The sequence below is a fragment of the Euprymna scolopes genome, chromosome 11, assembly GCF_053919585.1.
Source record: "Euprymna scolopes isolate OS-2025 chromosome 11, ASM5391958v1, whole genome shotgun sequence".
Classification (NCBI taxonomy): domain Eukaryota; kingdom Metazoa; phylum Mollusca; class Cephalopoda; order Sepiida; family Sepiolidae; genus Euprymna; species Euprymna scolopes.
Window position 1 is genome coordinate 4360759 of NC_136492.1, and position 16398 is coordinate 4377156.

The following is a 16398-nucleotide window of genomic DNA, read 5'->3' on the forward strand; positions in this document are numbered from 1 at the left end:
AGGATAGGCTCGCAACGTCTCTTCTGTGGGAGAGAGGTTGCAGTGTAGAGGAAAGGGCATCCCCCACTAAGCCACGCTAAGCTAATATTCATAAATGACCTCCTTGACAAAATTGTCTGTGAGATGGATATGCACGCTGACGACACCACGCTCTATAACAGACACGACAGGAAAACAAATGAACACATATCTAAAGAAATGGCAGAAACATTAGAGGAAGACCTCCGATCCATAGTAGAATGGGACGAAAATGGATGGTCACATTCAATGCTGCTAAGACTAAACTTGTTTACTTCAATAATTACAAGAAACCTTCCGTACCAATGGCTAATGACTCTTTATCTGAAAGTACATCTTTTAAACTCCTCGGCCTAACGTTCACAGGAAACAAGAGTTGGAACAATTACATTGAGAGCATTGCCAGGACCGTTGCGAAGAAGGTAGGTTCTCTCTACCGTGCTAGAAAGCTATTAATGCCTGAAAGTATCCTGTACCTCTAAAAAGCCACCATTCACCCATGTATGGAGTATTGCTGTCACATTTGGGCTGGTGCATCTGCCACTAGTCTCTCGCTCCTAGACAAGGTTCAAAAGAGAGTCGCCAATCTGATAGGCCCTGAACTGTCAGCCTCTGTCACATCAACAAAATGTTGCATCCCTCTGCCTGTTCTACAAGTACTTTAACGGTGAATGCTCTGACCAACTGCAAGCACTTGTGCCCCCTCGATGTAAATACCCCCGACAAGCAGCAAAATCCCACCATTTCACAGTAGAAAACCCGAGATGTAAAAGAGCCTTCTACTCCAGTAGTTTCTTCCCCAGAATAGCTAGACTTTGGAATTCCCTTCCGGGTCCCTGCTTCCACGACTGTACTGACATGTAGAAGTGCAACGTGAACCGACATCTTGCTGCCTAACTCCCTACACAGTACCCATGATGCTTATGTCCCTGATAGTAGCCCCCTACAACAAAGTGGCAATGTGCCTTGTTTGGGGTGAAAATGTAATAAAAAAGAAAAAAAAAATCTACTAGTTGGCCAGTTGTATACAAATCCCAAGAGTGATAGGAGCCTTCTATTATATCTGAAAATGACACAATGTTTAACAAGCGAGATCGGAGATGCACCACTGTACAACTCGTGCTCTCTACCGATCCAAGTTATGATAACAGGACCATTGCCGGCACCTTCAAAATGCAAACCCGGACTGTTCAACGAATAACAGGGACATGCCCAGGTTGATGAAAACAAAGTTTCCGACCATGGTTATGGTCTTTCGTGTGGTTTCTAATAACGGCCACATCATGCTACCTTACATCTTCGAAGTCGGCTTGAAAGTCAACACGTGCACTTGGATATGTTGAAGAGTGTAGCGATTTCCTGGTGCAATCAGGTGGCCGTTGGCAGACCCTGGGTGTGGCAGCAGAACTCAGCGTCAGCTTACAAGTCTAAAAAGACCCAGGCTTGGCTTCAAAAGGAGTACCCTTCTCTCACTGGCCCTCTCCTACCCTGACCTAAACCCGCTGAACTACTGCGTTTGGTCATACGTCGAGAGCATCAACATGACTTTCCAGAACATCAAAGCCAGCCTAATTGTTGCCATTCGCTGAACTCCTGCTGGCGCCTGTAGAAAAGGCATGCTCCCAGTTCCGGACCCATATTAAGGCTGAAGGCGACTATATTAAATAGGTGTCAGCTTTACTTCATAATCAAATTACCCGACTTGATTTTTTTTCAATAAAAGTTTTAAAATAAAGCGTTTCAAGTGTTTTAATGGAAGGCACTCCGATGAACTCCAAGTCCTCGTACCCCCCCTCTCGACGTAAATACCCACAACAAACAGTAAACTCCCACCCATACATTGTAGAGATCCCTAGATGTTGAAAACCCTTCCACTCAAACAGTTTCTTCCCTTGAACTGCTAGACTTTGGAATTGCCTCCCAGACCCCTACTTCCCAAATGTACTGACATGCAAAAGTTCAAGTGAACAGACATCTTGCTGCTCAACTCCCTACATAGTATCCCTGCAAATTTTATCTCAAATAGCAGTCCCTTAAATTTAAGTGTTTGAAGTTAAAAAAAAAACAAAACAGGACAGCGGAAACGGCTCGATGACAACTTGTAATGTCCCTCAGTTTGGTTTGAATTCCAATTCATGGGAAAACCTACCTCAAAACAGATGTTGCTGTGTAGTGCAAGCCACAAAGGGTCCATGAATCTGCACACATTGAAAAATGCGAGAGGAAACAAACTATTCGAAAAGACAGAGCAGTCAGCATCTCGGCTACAAAATTATGGCACAAGTGCCCCATATGAAAGAGATACTTTAGAGCTTGAATCAGACAGACGAGCTATCTCCATACTCACAGGACAACAGCATCATCATCGTGATCATCTTCAAAAGCGATGGACCAACAATCTTTTCTAAACTTTTGTTTCATCTAAATTCAGTCTTTTTTTCTTTTTTTTTTTTTTGGATGAAAGAAAACGGAAAATGATAGACAAAATTTTTGTGATAAAAAATAGAATTTTGTCGAGGAATGAGGATAAAACTACTTACCCAGAAGTTGCGCAATTGCCAATATGAATTCGAGGTTGAATGGTTGTAGCATTTGCAATGCCAGTATACAAGTAATGACCAAGGGGATCAAAACGCAACCATCTGAAGAGAAAAAGTAGAGAAACAAATGTTTTCAGTAAAAATTAAAAATAAAAGATAATTCTCTTATTGATGCTTTTAATGCTTATGTTTGAGAAGACGAATTTGAAGAAAAGCTTTTACACAATAAATGTTTAGATTTTAAATAATTTTTTTTTTAACAAAAGATATGCTAAAGACTACAATTAATGTAATTAGAAAAAAAAAAAAAAGATGGGACTAAATCATCTTCAATTTCTCAGATCAATTTTAGATGTTAAATTTATACGTTTTACAATTTTTGAGATGAGGATTGATAATTCATATTTGAATTATTCAGACTACTTTTCTCATCTCATATAACCTCCAGCCTTCTTCAGGTGTATCTTGTTGAACTGGGGGATTTTTCTGCCAAACTTGAGAATCTGCATGACTAACACTATAAAGCAACAATAAGAGAAGCCGCATCTAGTCATGGCTGATGGAACAAGAATATGCTACCCCATGTATTAAATAAACAGTTCCATTTAAAATTTTGTTTAAAATACACCTGAAGAAGGTTGGAGGTTACATCGTTTGAAACATAAAAACGACACTCAAAACGAAAGCAGTTGAAATAATCCAATATGTCACACTTATAGATTTTAAAATTACAAATCAATAATGAGAAAATATATTTCAGCTCAAGGATTCAATCAATGAAGCATTGTACAGTTTGAAAGAAAAACATTTGTACAAGAATATAGATTCGATCAATGAAGCATTGTATAGTTTGAAAGAAAAACATTTGTATAAGAAAACTCTCAAGCAGAACAAAAGCAAATCAAGACAGCAGCACTCATTATGCTATCGGATAGAGCCATATAAACAACAATACTGACATCAATTGATATCAGTCAAATACACGTTTAATGAATGTTGATGCCGTGAAACTGCAGCAAAATCCATTTTTAAATTTAGATGCATTAAAAGTAATGCATTATTCTCACTGATCATTTCTGGTTGTCCATGACATCAATTCAGAATATCAATTTAAGTCCGTAAACTTTTTTCGCTGATATTTTTGAAAGTCATCCTCTCCTTTCTATTATCTAGCCTTAATTAAAACCTACGTCACTTCCGGTTTGGTGGTGTTCGTAACAACAAAGACGTAAGAGACCCCCCCCCCCGTTCTTTTCCTCCTTTGCGGTACGAGTTCGAGCCTGCATTCCTACTACCACTTGTTTTTTTATTTTTGCTCAACATACACATCCAAACACCTGGGCAACGCCGGGCTGAAATGCTAGTATATATATATATATATATATATAACAAACTGCGATGTGGAGTATGTGACATAATAATAGAAGGTAACACATACACATTCAAAAACCCAGCACAAACATTCAAAATAAAAAAGGATCTAAATTGCACCTCCAGAAATGTAGTATATGCACTAAGATGCACAACATGCAACAAATCCTACATAAGCGCCACCAAAAATTTCAGCAATAGAGTGGCCTTACATAAGAGCAACATCAAAATTGCAGATAACAGACACCTCTATGTTTCAAAACACGTACACACATGCAGTGGAAACAGCTTCAAAATAATGCCAATCTTCCAAACAGACAAACAATCTTCCAAACAGACAATTATTTTTATTTATTTACACAGGAAAAAAACTTCATCACCAGATTCACTCCTGAACTGAACAGAGCCTAATATCATCACACAAAAACATGAAATGCAAGGTCCATACACATACACATATACACACCCCCACATAAATCAGAACCGACACATTAAAACACACACACGTGCGCGCATACAACCACACACAGACATAACACCCCTATCTCTAATACAACACACTGAACAATACCAACCCTACTTAACCTTGAAACCAACAACACTAGGAAACACCTAGAACCATAGTATAATATCTGTTCCAACACCTCGCTCCCTCCTCAGTCAGTGGAGGAGAACCCCCTCATGACTGAAACAACTGTCATCCCTTCTATCATCCCCCTCCCATACCTATACCCCTTCCAATTTACTCATATATTGTACCTCCATTTAACATTTAATTATTAGTCCCCCGATTTATCGGAGAGGGACCTATGTTTTAAGTGGCATCCATGTTTCCATTAGTCTGGACGATTGCCAGATAATCGTCCATTAGTTTTTCTTGAAATTTTGCCACAAATTGTATTTCATTAAATAGATGTGTACAATAGAAACATTTTTTTTTGCAAAAATTCCCTTTTTGTCCCCAGGGACGCAAAAGAGGTAAAAAATGACACGTTTTGCCCCATAACTTTTGATCCATTCATTAGATTTTTTGAAACTTGGCCAAAATGTGAAGCCCATTGTTCTTAATAGTATGGGTGACCCTGTCAAAAATCTGGTTTGCGTTCCCGGGAACTTTCAGTGCTAAAAATGCCTCTTTTTGTGGCTTTTTTTTTTTTTTATATTTCTCAACAAAAACTTGATGTCTGACTATATAGTAGTTTTTCACGGTGGTCAACTCAAATATACATGTGTTAAGGCCTGAACCGTTATCCATTTACTCTAGAATTCGGCATCCCCAGGGGCTCAAAAGAGGTAAAAAAATGGCCAAAAAATGACACTTTTTGCCCTTATAGCATTTGATCCATCCATTAGATTTTTCTGAAACTTGGCCAAAATGTGGAGGCTATTGTTCTTCATATAAATTCAGTATGGGTGACACTGGCAAAATTCTGGTTCGCATCCTTCTGGGACTTTTAGGGCTAAAAAAAAAAAAAAAACATGCCTTTTTGGAGCTCTTTTATATTACTCAAGAACTTGATATATATGTCTATATAGTAGTTTTCCATGGTGCTGAATTTAAATATACGTGACTTAAGGCGTAAAACTGCATCATTTATACATTTTCACTTGGATTCAGTGTTCCCAGGAGCTCAAAAGGGGTCACAAATGCCCCAAAATTGCAAAACATGACACTTTTTACCCCATAACTTTTGCTCTAGCCATTAGATTTTTCTGAAACTTGGCAAAAATGTGAAGGCAACGGTCGCCCTTCACACTTCTCACATTCATCATTTCTTCACTATTTTTGTGGCATCATCTCACATGCAGCAGCAGAGAGGGACCATGCATGCGCAGCTTTTTTTTCTCTTCAATATTATCCTAGTCCTTCATTCTCATTTCATATGTAAATGTTATTAAGCCAGTTTTTTTAACTATATTCACATTTTGTATAATTCTGGCCCTTCTCTTCTTCTGATGAGAAGCATTTAGTGCCGAAATGTCATGGCCTAAAGAGTGGTTTTTTTTTTCTTAATTTTCTCTTTTTAATTTTCCTTATTGTTCTGGTGATATAAGAAAGTTATATCTAACTTTTATTCCTCATCTTTCATTCAATATATTTGTTTGCTCCTTTTAATAGTGTTGAGCTTTTTTCTTGATAAGTTTTGCTCAATAATTCCATTCATATTCCAGAGTTCAACAAGATATACCTGAAAAAGGTCGGAGTTTGCATTGACTTAAATGTGAAATGACACACAAGATGAGAACAGTAGTCGAAGTAATGCAAATAATACAAAGTATTGCTTTATTCTTTCATAACATAATCGTATATATGTATGTGTGTGTGTGTGTGTGTAGTTTAAGGACTCACCTTACTCTTTCGAAGTTACGTGCAGTTTTACAGCAGGCAAAAGGTCGACTTTTACTCCAATCCCAGAAATAAATCTCATCAGCAGTAGCAAATACTAAAACGTGATCCGTCGGGTGAAATGCTAGTGTTGCAATGACAGAACCATGAGGAGCCGTCCACACTTCGCTGCCACGTCCCTGAAACACAGACACACATACCGTTGTATACCATAATATTGAAAATGTAGAATCTTTATTAATATTCAAAACAAATTGAAAGAAACGATTATGCTATTGTGAAAATAAAATTGGCAGTAAGACAAATGGCGCAACTTTATCACGTACGAGGAGATTACTATATTGCTTCGAGGTTAAAAGAGAAAATTAATTTTTTTCTTGTATAATGCAAAGATAAAATCAAAAAGAATTTATGAAGTTGCCAAATGTAAATATAATTTCTTTTTCAGAGATGAAGTCGGAATGGTAATACAATAACAAAAACATTCTTAGAGTTTTAGAAGCATATTAGATCACTTTTGACCTGTTGGGTCAGTACTTATTGTATACATTAATATTTAGAAACTTCAAAATGTTTTCATTAATATTTGTAAATTCCAAATAAACACGCCCAAAGATTGTTAGTATTATACAGATAAGAACTAGCAGCAATTATGGCTGATGCGGATTTCAAACAAACGTAATCATTATGGTTGCTATGGCTGTATTCAAGAAAATTATAGAAATAAGGCCTTTTTAAGAAAATTATAGAAATAAGGCCTTTTCAAGGCAAAAAAACAAAATTCAAAGACCTTTCAAGTTTGTACAAACCCTGTCGATTAGAAATTATTTTCATATTCTTAAAATTTCAGTTTTTATTATTGTTACGTTTTATTCATATTAAAATTATCGCAGTACAATTTTGCACCATGTACATGCTACAAAATTTTATTTCTAGAATTAATGTTACAAATTTAACTTTTTTTAATAATTTGATTCTAAGAAAATGTTTAAACTTCAATGATTAAGCTTAAGGAGTCTTAAGAAATCTTGCAAGTATTTAATAATGATGAATAAAATTAAATGCAAATCAGAAATATTTTGATTTTCAAAATGGGAAGCGGTACTCATTACGTCTCCTAAAACCCAAAGAAACTGAAATTTTAGAAATATTGATGTCTAATATACTAAATCAGATTATTATTTCATGAAAGGTTTCCAGTTCTCCTTTATAGAAAACTATATTAAATTAAATATAGTCTACATTACTAACCTTTATGTCTAGTAGCTGTGTTCCAAAATTCACAATAATTTTGAAGTTTACCGCACACAAAAAGCGGTAACACAAATAACAGACATTTTATATATAGAAATAAATTACGATACTAAATGAAATACATTATGATACTAAATGAAATACATTATGATACTAAATGAAATACATTATGATACTAAATGAAATAAATTACGATACTTAATGAAATAAATTACGATACTTAATGAAATAAATTACGATACTTAATGAAATAAATTACGATACTAAATGAAATAAATTACGATACTAAATGAAATAAATTACGATACTAAATGAAATAAATTACGATACTAAATGAAATAAATTACGATACTAAATGAAATAAATTACGATACTAAATGAAATAAATTACGATACTAAATGAAATAAATTACGATACTAAATGAAATAAATTACGATACTAAATGAAATAAATTACGATACTAAATGAAATAAATTACGATACTAAATGAAATAAATTACGATACTAAATGAAATAAATTACGATACTAAATGAAATAAATTACGATACTAAATGAAATAAATTACGATACTAAATGAAATAAATTACGATACTAAATGAAATAAATTACGATACTAAATGAAATAAATTACGATACTAAATGAAATAAATTACGATACTAAATGAAATAAATTACGATACTAAATGAAATAAATTACGATACTAAATGAAATAAATTACGATACTAAATGAAATAAATTACGATACTAAATGAAATAAATTACGATACTAAATGAAATAAATTACGATACTAAATGAAATAAATTACGATACTAAATGAAATAAATTACGATACTAAATTAAATAAATTACGATACTAAATTAAATAAATTACGATACTAAATGAAATAAATTACGATACTAAATGAAATAAATTACGATACTAAATGAAATAAATTACGATACTAAATTAAATAAATTATGATACTAAATGAAATAAATTATGATACTAAATGAAATACATTATGATACTAAATGAAATACATTATGATACTAAATGAAATACATTATGATACTAAATGAAATACATTACGATACTAAATGAAATAAATTATGATACTAAATGAAAGCTAAAGGGTTTGTTTTTGTATATAAAATGTTAATTTGCAATTAAAACGTTAATTTCATTCATGGGCAATGCTGGTTCCTATTTGGATTTATTAACTCTAAAACTTTCTTTGCCAGTGACCGTTTCCCGTTGGCACGATCAGAGGACAGAAAAACAGATTTAATGTTATGAGATGTGTTTGAAGGAAATGGATTCATTGTAGTGCAATTAAAAAAAATCTAAGTTCCTTTCAAAGTTTTCTCTGCATTATTCGCACTATTCTTATCTTGACCGTTATTTCACAACGTTACAGCTTATATAAAGTCCGACCTACTTTGGATATATTTTGTCGAACTCAGTATCCATATCCTAGTAGATAAAATACTTCGTAAAATTCAGTAGTAAATTACATTCTTCTGGAAGCTGAAGGTTCAATCCTCAGTATAGGCAATACTCAAAATACAACAGGACTTCTACCTGGTCATGGCTGACGGAATGAGATCATACTACTCCTGTGGAATAAATAAAAGGTTCAATTCGAAATTCCATGCAGATCCCTGAGTTCATTCAATAAGAGATACCTGAAGAAGATCGTAGGTTACATCGATTGAAATGTGAAAATAACACTCAAGATGAGAACAGTAGTTTGAATAATTCAAATAATGACTTGCAATTTTTGTTCTCTTTAAATATATTGTTTTACGGAGTTAAATAGTAATGTAGTTTTAGTTGTTTATCAAAAGCTGTGATTAAAACTGAAACAAGGAGAATCAAGAATGTATACTGACATGTAAATCCCAAATGCGGACTTCACCCCCAAGACATCCGGATGCAAGAATATCATTGGATGATTGATGAAATGCAAGACACCAGGGTGTTCGAGGATGACCCCTCAAAATGTGGGTGCACTTTCGTGTGGATAAATCGGTGATACGAACAGTATGGTCCCCATGAGAAGATGCCATTCTGGATCTGGAAATTTATACAAAGAATTCACTTTCAATATTAAACAGTTATCAGCAAAAATAAAAATTAAAAATCAATAAATCATACAATTGAACAAATTTTTTTTTTTTTCAAATCAATCGAATCTAAAGTAGATTTTTATGAAGTTTAAATATTTTCAATTACAATTTTGGTTCAAGTCCATACCTCCCCTTCATGAAGAAGCAAAAATAAAGAAAAATCTGTATGAGGTACTCGTGATGGAAAGGAAATATTGTGCAATAAAAATCATGTAAATTGATTATGAGGTTTTATTGAAGTATTTTCTTTTCACCACGTACATACGTACATCTTATAGATTTTTTTAGTTTTTTTAGTCGTGTGCAAGCAACTCTATAAGTCACTCCGTCGGTTGATTTGTCCATAACACTTTTGTGCTTGGCCTTTTTGGTTAAGATCAAAGGTCTGTTGTTAATAGATGCTGTTCTTAGATTTTTAAGCTTTTCTTGGCATTTGGCCAAGATCTCAGGGATCCATCCCAGGGCAGGTAACCAAGGGAGTGATCATATTGCTGAAGAAAGGTGACGGGCATGGAGGGGAAGAGTTAGACGACTACAGGCCCATAGCTCTGCTAAACACAGAGTTGAAGATTTTAGCCAAGATCCTGTCGAATTTGTTGCAGGTTGTTATCGACGAGTTGGTTGAACCAGAACAGAACTGCGCTGTGAAGGGGAGATCGATTCAGAACAACTTGCATCTGATCCGCACGATCCTAGAGGGAGGAATAGATGACGACACGGAAGCCGCGCTGATCAACTTAGATCAGTCCAAAGCTTTCGATAGGGTCGACAATCGTTTCTTGGCATCTGTCTTAGAGGCCGCCGGTTTTAAACCGGACTTCTGCAAGTGGATCTATGTGATGTATCGACAGCCCACAGCTGTCGTGCAAGTCAACGAAAAGCACTCAAAACCCTTTGTTATCTCTTGGTCGGTTCGTCAGGGTTGTCCGCTGTCGCCCCTGCTCTATGTCCTGGCTTTGGAGCCCCTGCTCCACAAGCTGAGACGTGGGGAGACAAATTCTGCCCTGCGCGGAATTGCAATACCCGGTGGTTCAGCTGTCAAGGTATCCGCGTTCGCCGATGATGTCACGGTCTTTGTGTCGAGCTTCAGAGATATCGAGATCGTGTCGGAGGCGCTCGCCAGTATGAAAGAATTACAGGGATCAAGATAAACCGTAGGACTGCGGTTGGGCACCTGAAGTGGCAACGCCAACCTACTGGCGCCCTTCAGCGTGACAGATGGCCCGGTTCGGATCCTCGGCGTGTGGTTCGGACCGGGTCTCCAGCTTGACAAAAATTGGTTGGAGGTACGGTCAAAGGTGGAGGCTGCAGTCAATTCGTGGCTTCCTAGGAAACTTTCCTTAAAGGGTAGAGCTGAGGCGAGTGCCACTTACGTCTTTCCTCTCATCCTTTACCGACTGGCCGTACTTCCCCTGCCTGCACAACACCTAAAAGCTCTTGTCGAACTCTTGTCCTCGCTTCTTTGGGACAGAGGAAGACACTGGGTGAGCAGACAGGTCTGTATTCAACGTCCGTGTGAGGGAGGATTGGGAATGCCGGACTTGAAGTGTCATCGAGACGCTGGCTTTCCTGAGCCACTATATGCAAGATGATCAACCGTGGCACCCGTGGTTACTGCTTCCTTCTCCGACCTCGTTCTCGACCCTTCTATCGAGAGCCGTCGCAGGCCGCGAGGAGAATCTGCCTACATGAAAGAGTGCCGAGCTGCGCTAAAACGACTACCAAGGTCCAGTGACCTTGTGACTGCAACCCGTAGGGAACTCCACAGGGATCTAGTGAAGGGGACTGCCGACGACCCGCTATGTGCGCGTTTGGGTTGGCAGCAGAGTGAGATCCGCTCCGCGTGGAGCTGGACGCCAGGTTCGAGTCATCTGAGCAATTCAAAGTTCTCTCTGATCTGGCGATTGGCCCGAAATGCACTTCCACTCAACAATGTACAATGCAGTTCCGGGTTTTTGGAGTCGCCTGATTGTCCCCGTTGTGGGACAACGGCCGTAGAAACGACTGATCATGCTTTCTCCGCCGGTACTGGTCGTATGTCAGCGAGGTGACGGCTTGCATCGATCCTGAACATCCTCGCCCAATTACCATATCCAATGTCGTGGACAATGTGAGACCACCGTGGGACCGGGAAAGACAAATGGTCTACGTTACAATCCTGGCCGTGGCGAGAATGGTGATTCGGACGTCGCATCTGCAAGGTTGCCGGGGGGGTGGGGGGTTGTCTTTTTCTGATCAGGATCTGATCGCTTTCTTTAAACACCAACTACGGGTGAAGATCAGATGTGATAGAAGAAGGCTGCATCGCGCGGCATTTGACAGAAGATGGATACAGGTAGCAAGTCTGTGTGTACGAAGAGGAGCCAAATTTGAATACGTGTTCCCTGCCTAGGTGTGGAATGCGCAGTTCCGTAAAGTAAAATTTAACAAATAGCCTCTCAGCTAGCTGAGTGTATGTTCCATCCCTCCCTGATTAGGAAGCCTCCAAGATCCCCACCCCCTCCTTCTTGCAATTTTTGTTTTCACCCCCTTCTCTAAATTTCACCCATCTTGGAGAGAAAGAAATACAAACTAACCCCCATTCCTTACCCACAAAATTTTCTTTTCTCCATTCACCCCCATCTAGAGGCATCCCCCAATTAGAGACTGACCCGCAGAAGCCAGGTTCCTTTTACAAACCTAGTGGAACGAGCAGTCTATCAACTAGACGAGGTTGGGAGGGTCCTACTAACCCCCCCAACCCCATCCCCACTCTCGACACAAATGAATTATTGTACCATTTTTATTGTTATCTTTTTTTGTTTTTATACGTCAATAAAAAATGTTTTAAAAATTAGGAGTTAAGTAGGATGTCCCCCAGTATGAAAGGGTGAATGCGGTATTATGGTGAAAGATACTAGCTGGGAGAAACTTTTGATTTTGTTTAGTTCTGGAGTGACAAGGATGACCAATGACACCCATAATCCCCCTTTTGAGTTGGCCATGTGCCTAAGTTTTTTGTTCAGTGTTGATTTTCAATGTATTTTTAACATGAATAAAGGATTTAATATCTCAAAGTGTAGTATCTGTTCTTACTACATGCTGTACTTATGTTTGTAACTTTGTGATATAAAGTGGGGGATCACTTTTCTGTATTACTTTAATGTAAAATGATCACCCACTTTACAACCAGTCAATCTCAAAACCATTCAAGTCATTCTCCAGATCATTCAAGTTGTTTTTGAAGGATTCCAGTTATTTTTAAGCATTCAAGTTATTCTTAAGGTCATTCAAGTCATTCTTAAGGTCATTCAATTCATCCTTAAGTTCATTAAAGTCATTCTAATTCATTTACTTTTTATTTATTTAAGTCATTTCAGCCCATTTTTCGGTCATTTTACATGTCAATCCTACATTCACGCATTCATTCATTACACGAGAGCACGGCCTTGTTTTTATGAGGGTGGCGGGTATGAACAAACATCACCATTTCTTTAACATAGTTTAATTTAAAAGATATTTTTTTAAATACGAAAACTTATTTGAAGTTTTGAGTCATTTACTCACCCGTCTGGACTGAAATCCATGAGGAAAGTCGCCCTACAATGGCCAGATAATTCACAGGGCTGTAAATGAAAAACGAATACAAATAAGAACCAACAATAACTGATATAAATTATAAGCATAAAAAAATAATTTTACATAATAGAGTTCTAATGAGTTGAGAAACTAGGGTTCAATCCTTGGTTGAATCATAAGATTAGAAAAATAAAAGTACTTTCTACCTCTTTTACTAGGTATTATAAAGTTAGTTTTTTCTTTATTTCACTTCAAACAAAAAACAGTGTCATTTGGATGTAGGGGTCTACTATTTGGGACAATTTGTAGGGACATTATGTAGGGAATTGAGCAGCAAGATGTCTGTTCACATTACACTTGAACTTCAAGTGTCAGTACAGTCAGGGAAGTAGGAACCCAGTAGGGAATTCTTAAGTCTAGCAGTCTGAGAGAAGAAACTATTAGAGTTGAAGGCTTTCCAGCATCTAGGGATCTCTAATGTGTAGGGGTGGGATTTTGCTGCTTGTCAGGGGTATTTATATCAAGAGAGTACAATAGCCTGGAGTTCGTCAGAGCACCTTCGATTAAAATACTTGTAAAATAGGCACAGGGATGCAACATTTTGGCAATATGACAACGGTTGGAGTTTGATTGACAGAACAGGACCTGTCAAGTTGGCGATTTTTAAAAACTCTGTCTAGGAGAGAAAAGCTAGTAGCAGTGGCAACAATACTCCATACATGGGTGGATGGTGACCTTGTAGCTAGACCCTTTAGCACAGTAGAGAGAGATAGAGAGAGAGCCCACTATCTTGGCAATGCCTTCAATGTATCTGTTCCGATTCATGTTCCTGTGAGCATTAAACCGAGGATTTTGAACCAAATATTTTTCAGATAATGTATCATAAGCCATGGCTATCAGTGGTTGAGAAGTTTCTTATAATTATTAAAGGAAAGAAGCTTAGTCTTAGCAGCATTGAATGTTACTATCCATTTATGTGGATAAATCTAGGGAAAGGTACTTTGCCTGATGCAGTGACCAATGGAAAGGAAACCTTTGCATTCACAGCCCATCAATGTATTTATATAACAAACATATTTCATTACCAAAAGACTAGATTGAATATTTTGATAACTTTCAAGCTATAAAACACTGCAAGATTTACAAAGGGTAAATTATTTGAACCATACGTGAACCCAATGTCCTCGTTTGAGGATGACTGAAATGAAGATATTTATTTTGTTTTTTGTCACTACACAATAAAAATTTTATTAGATTATACTCTCCAGACCTAGATTTTTTAAATAAATTTCAAGCATGAATGCAGATTCCACAATATTATTGGTATGAATAAATTAAAAGTAAAACATATTTCCTTTATGCAAATGTCAAGTGCAAACACAGACTCCAACTTACAGCCATTGAATTATAAGTGGTTTGCCATACTTATAGGTAAATGTGCACTGAACAGATACCATAATACTTAAAGTTAAATTAAAATTTTGATATATCTTAATTTAAATGCGAAAAAAAAAAAAAAAAAAAATTTGGGATACTGAAAACGTACACAGTAAAACAATGTTTTATTGTTGCGTTGATTATTTATTTGTAACGCAAATTAAAAAAAAAACATACAGGGTTTTTTTTTAATTATGTTTGTAGTGTAGAAGAAAATGTATGAGTGTTTTTTTAAAAAAGGTGTATGAAAAAATGGAGAATAAATTTAAAAAAAAAAATGAAGGTGGTGGGTAAATTGCCGTTGTAAAATGCTCTTATGGTTGTCAACGGGTTAAAGTAGATTTATTTGTAAGAAAATTGCATTAAAATAACTTAAATGTAATACAGAAATGAACGATGTAAAAAAAAAAAAAAAAAAATGCAGAAAGTATTAACAATTGTTTATTTGGATAATTTAAATGCAAAAAAAACAATTGGGATGCTCAAAACGTACGCAGTAAAACAATACATTGTATTATCACGTTGATAATTTGTTTATTGCAGTTAAATGGGCTGGTAAACAGCAAAATAAAATAAATACAAAAAGCAAAAGTGCAGCTAGAATTCGTCACTGTCAACTTTCTCTCTCAACTTCCAGCACGTCTTCTCCCCACTGCCTCTGCCAACAGGCATTTTATTAAAAAACTGACCCCATTCCATTTGCATACGTGTGCAGTGGAAGATTAGATCTCGTGAGATTCCACCTTATAACTCCATGGCTGTCAGCTTTAATTTCTCTCTCTCTCTCAGATCCCATCCGAAGGTAAGTTGGATGACCGCACAATACACACACACGCAGGCGCTTTCTTCTTTGATTATTACATTCGACTCTACATTTATGTACGCATGTGCAACCGGAAGACATAAACCGGATGTTGCGTTATAACACTCGTTACAAGGTCATTTGTGTTTTATAATTATATAGATTATTAGAGATTAACAAGCCGCGCATGCATGGTCCCCTCTTGTGCTGCATGTGAGATGATGTCACAAAAAAATAGTGAAAAAATGATGAATGTGAGAAGTGTGAAGGGCCAACGTTACCTTCAAATTTTTGCCAAGTTTCAGAAAAATCTAATGGATGGGGCAAAAGTAATGGGATAAAAAGTGTAATTTTTAGCAATTTTGGGGAATTTGTGACCCCTTTTGAGCTCCTGAAATGCTGAATCCCAATGAAAATGTACAAACAATGCAGTTTCATGCCTTAATACAAGTATATTTGAATTCAGCACCAAGGAAAACTACTATATTAGATATACATATAAAGTTCTTGAGTAATATGAAAAAAAGAGCTCCGAAAAGGCATGTTTTTTTAGCCCTAAAAGTCCCAGACGGATGTGAACCAGAATTTTACCACGGTCACTCATACTGAATTTATATTAAGTACAATGGGCTCCACATTTTGGCCAAATTTCAGGAAAAATCTAATGGATGGATCAAACGTAGAGCAAAAGTGTCATTTTTGACCTCTTTTGAGCCCCTGGGGACGTCGAATCCCAGTGTAAATAGATAACGGTGGAGTTTCAGACCTTAACACACGTATATTTGAGTTGACCACCATGAAAAACCACTATATAGTCAGATATATCAAGTTTTTGTTGAGAAATATGAAAACAGAGCCACAAAAAGGGGCATTTTTAGCACTGAAAGTCCCCGGGGACGCAAACCAGAATTTTGCCAGGGTCATCCATACTGGATTTATATTAAGAACACTGGCCTCC

General features: G+C 36.6%; 1 protein-coding gene across 3 annotated transcripts in view; it reads right to left on the reverse strand.

The window, feature by feature from the left end:
* LOC145287745 (uncharacterized) overlaps positions 1-16398 on the reverse strand; it is an 89439-nt gene that overhangs the window by 42107 nt on the left and 30934 nt on the right. For all 3 annotated transcript variants that reach the window (XM_080135512.1, XM_080135511.1, XM_080135510.1), the window contains exons 3-6: positions 13190-13248; positions 9407-9590; positions 6280-6455; positions 2559-2660 (exon numbers count right to left, since the gene is read on the reverse strand). In XM_080135512.1, coding sequence (XP_079991638.1) covers positions 2559-2660; positions 6280-6455; positions 9407-9590; positions 13190-13248 — 521 coding nt within the window. The remainder of the gene's footprint in view (positions 1-2558; positions 2661-6279; positions 6456-9406; positions 9591-13189; positions 13249-16398) is intronic.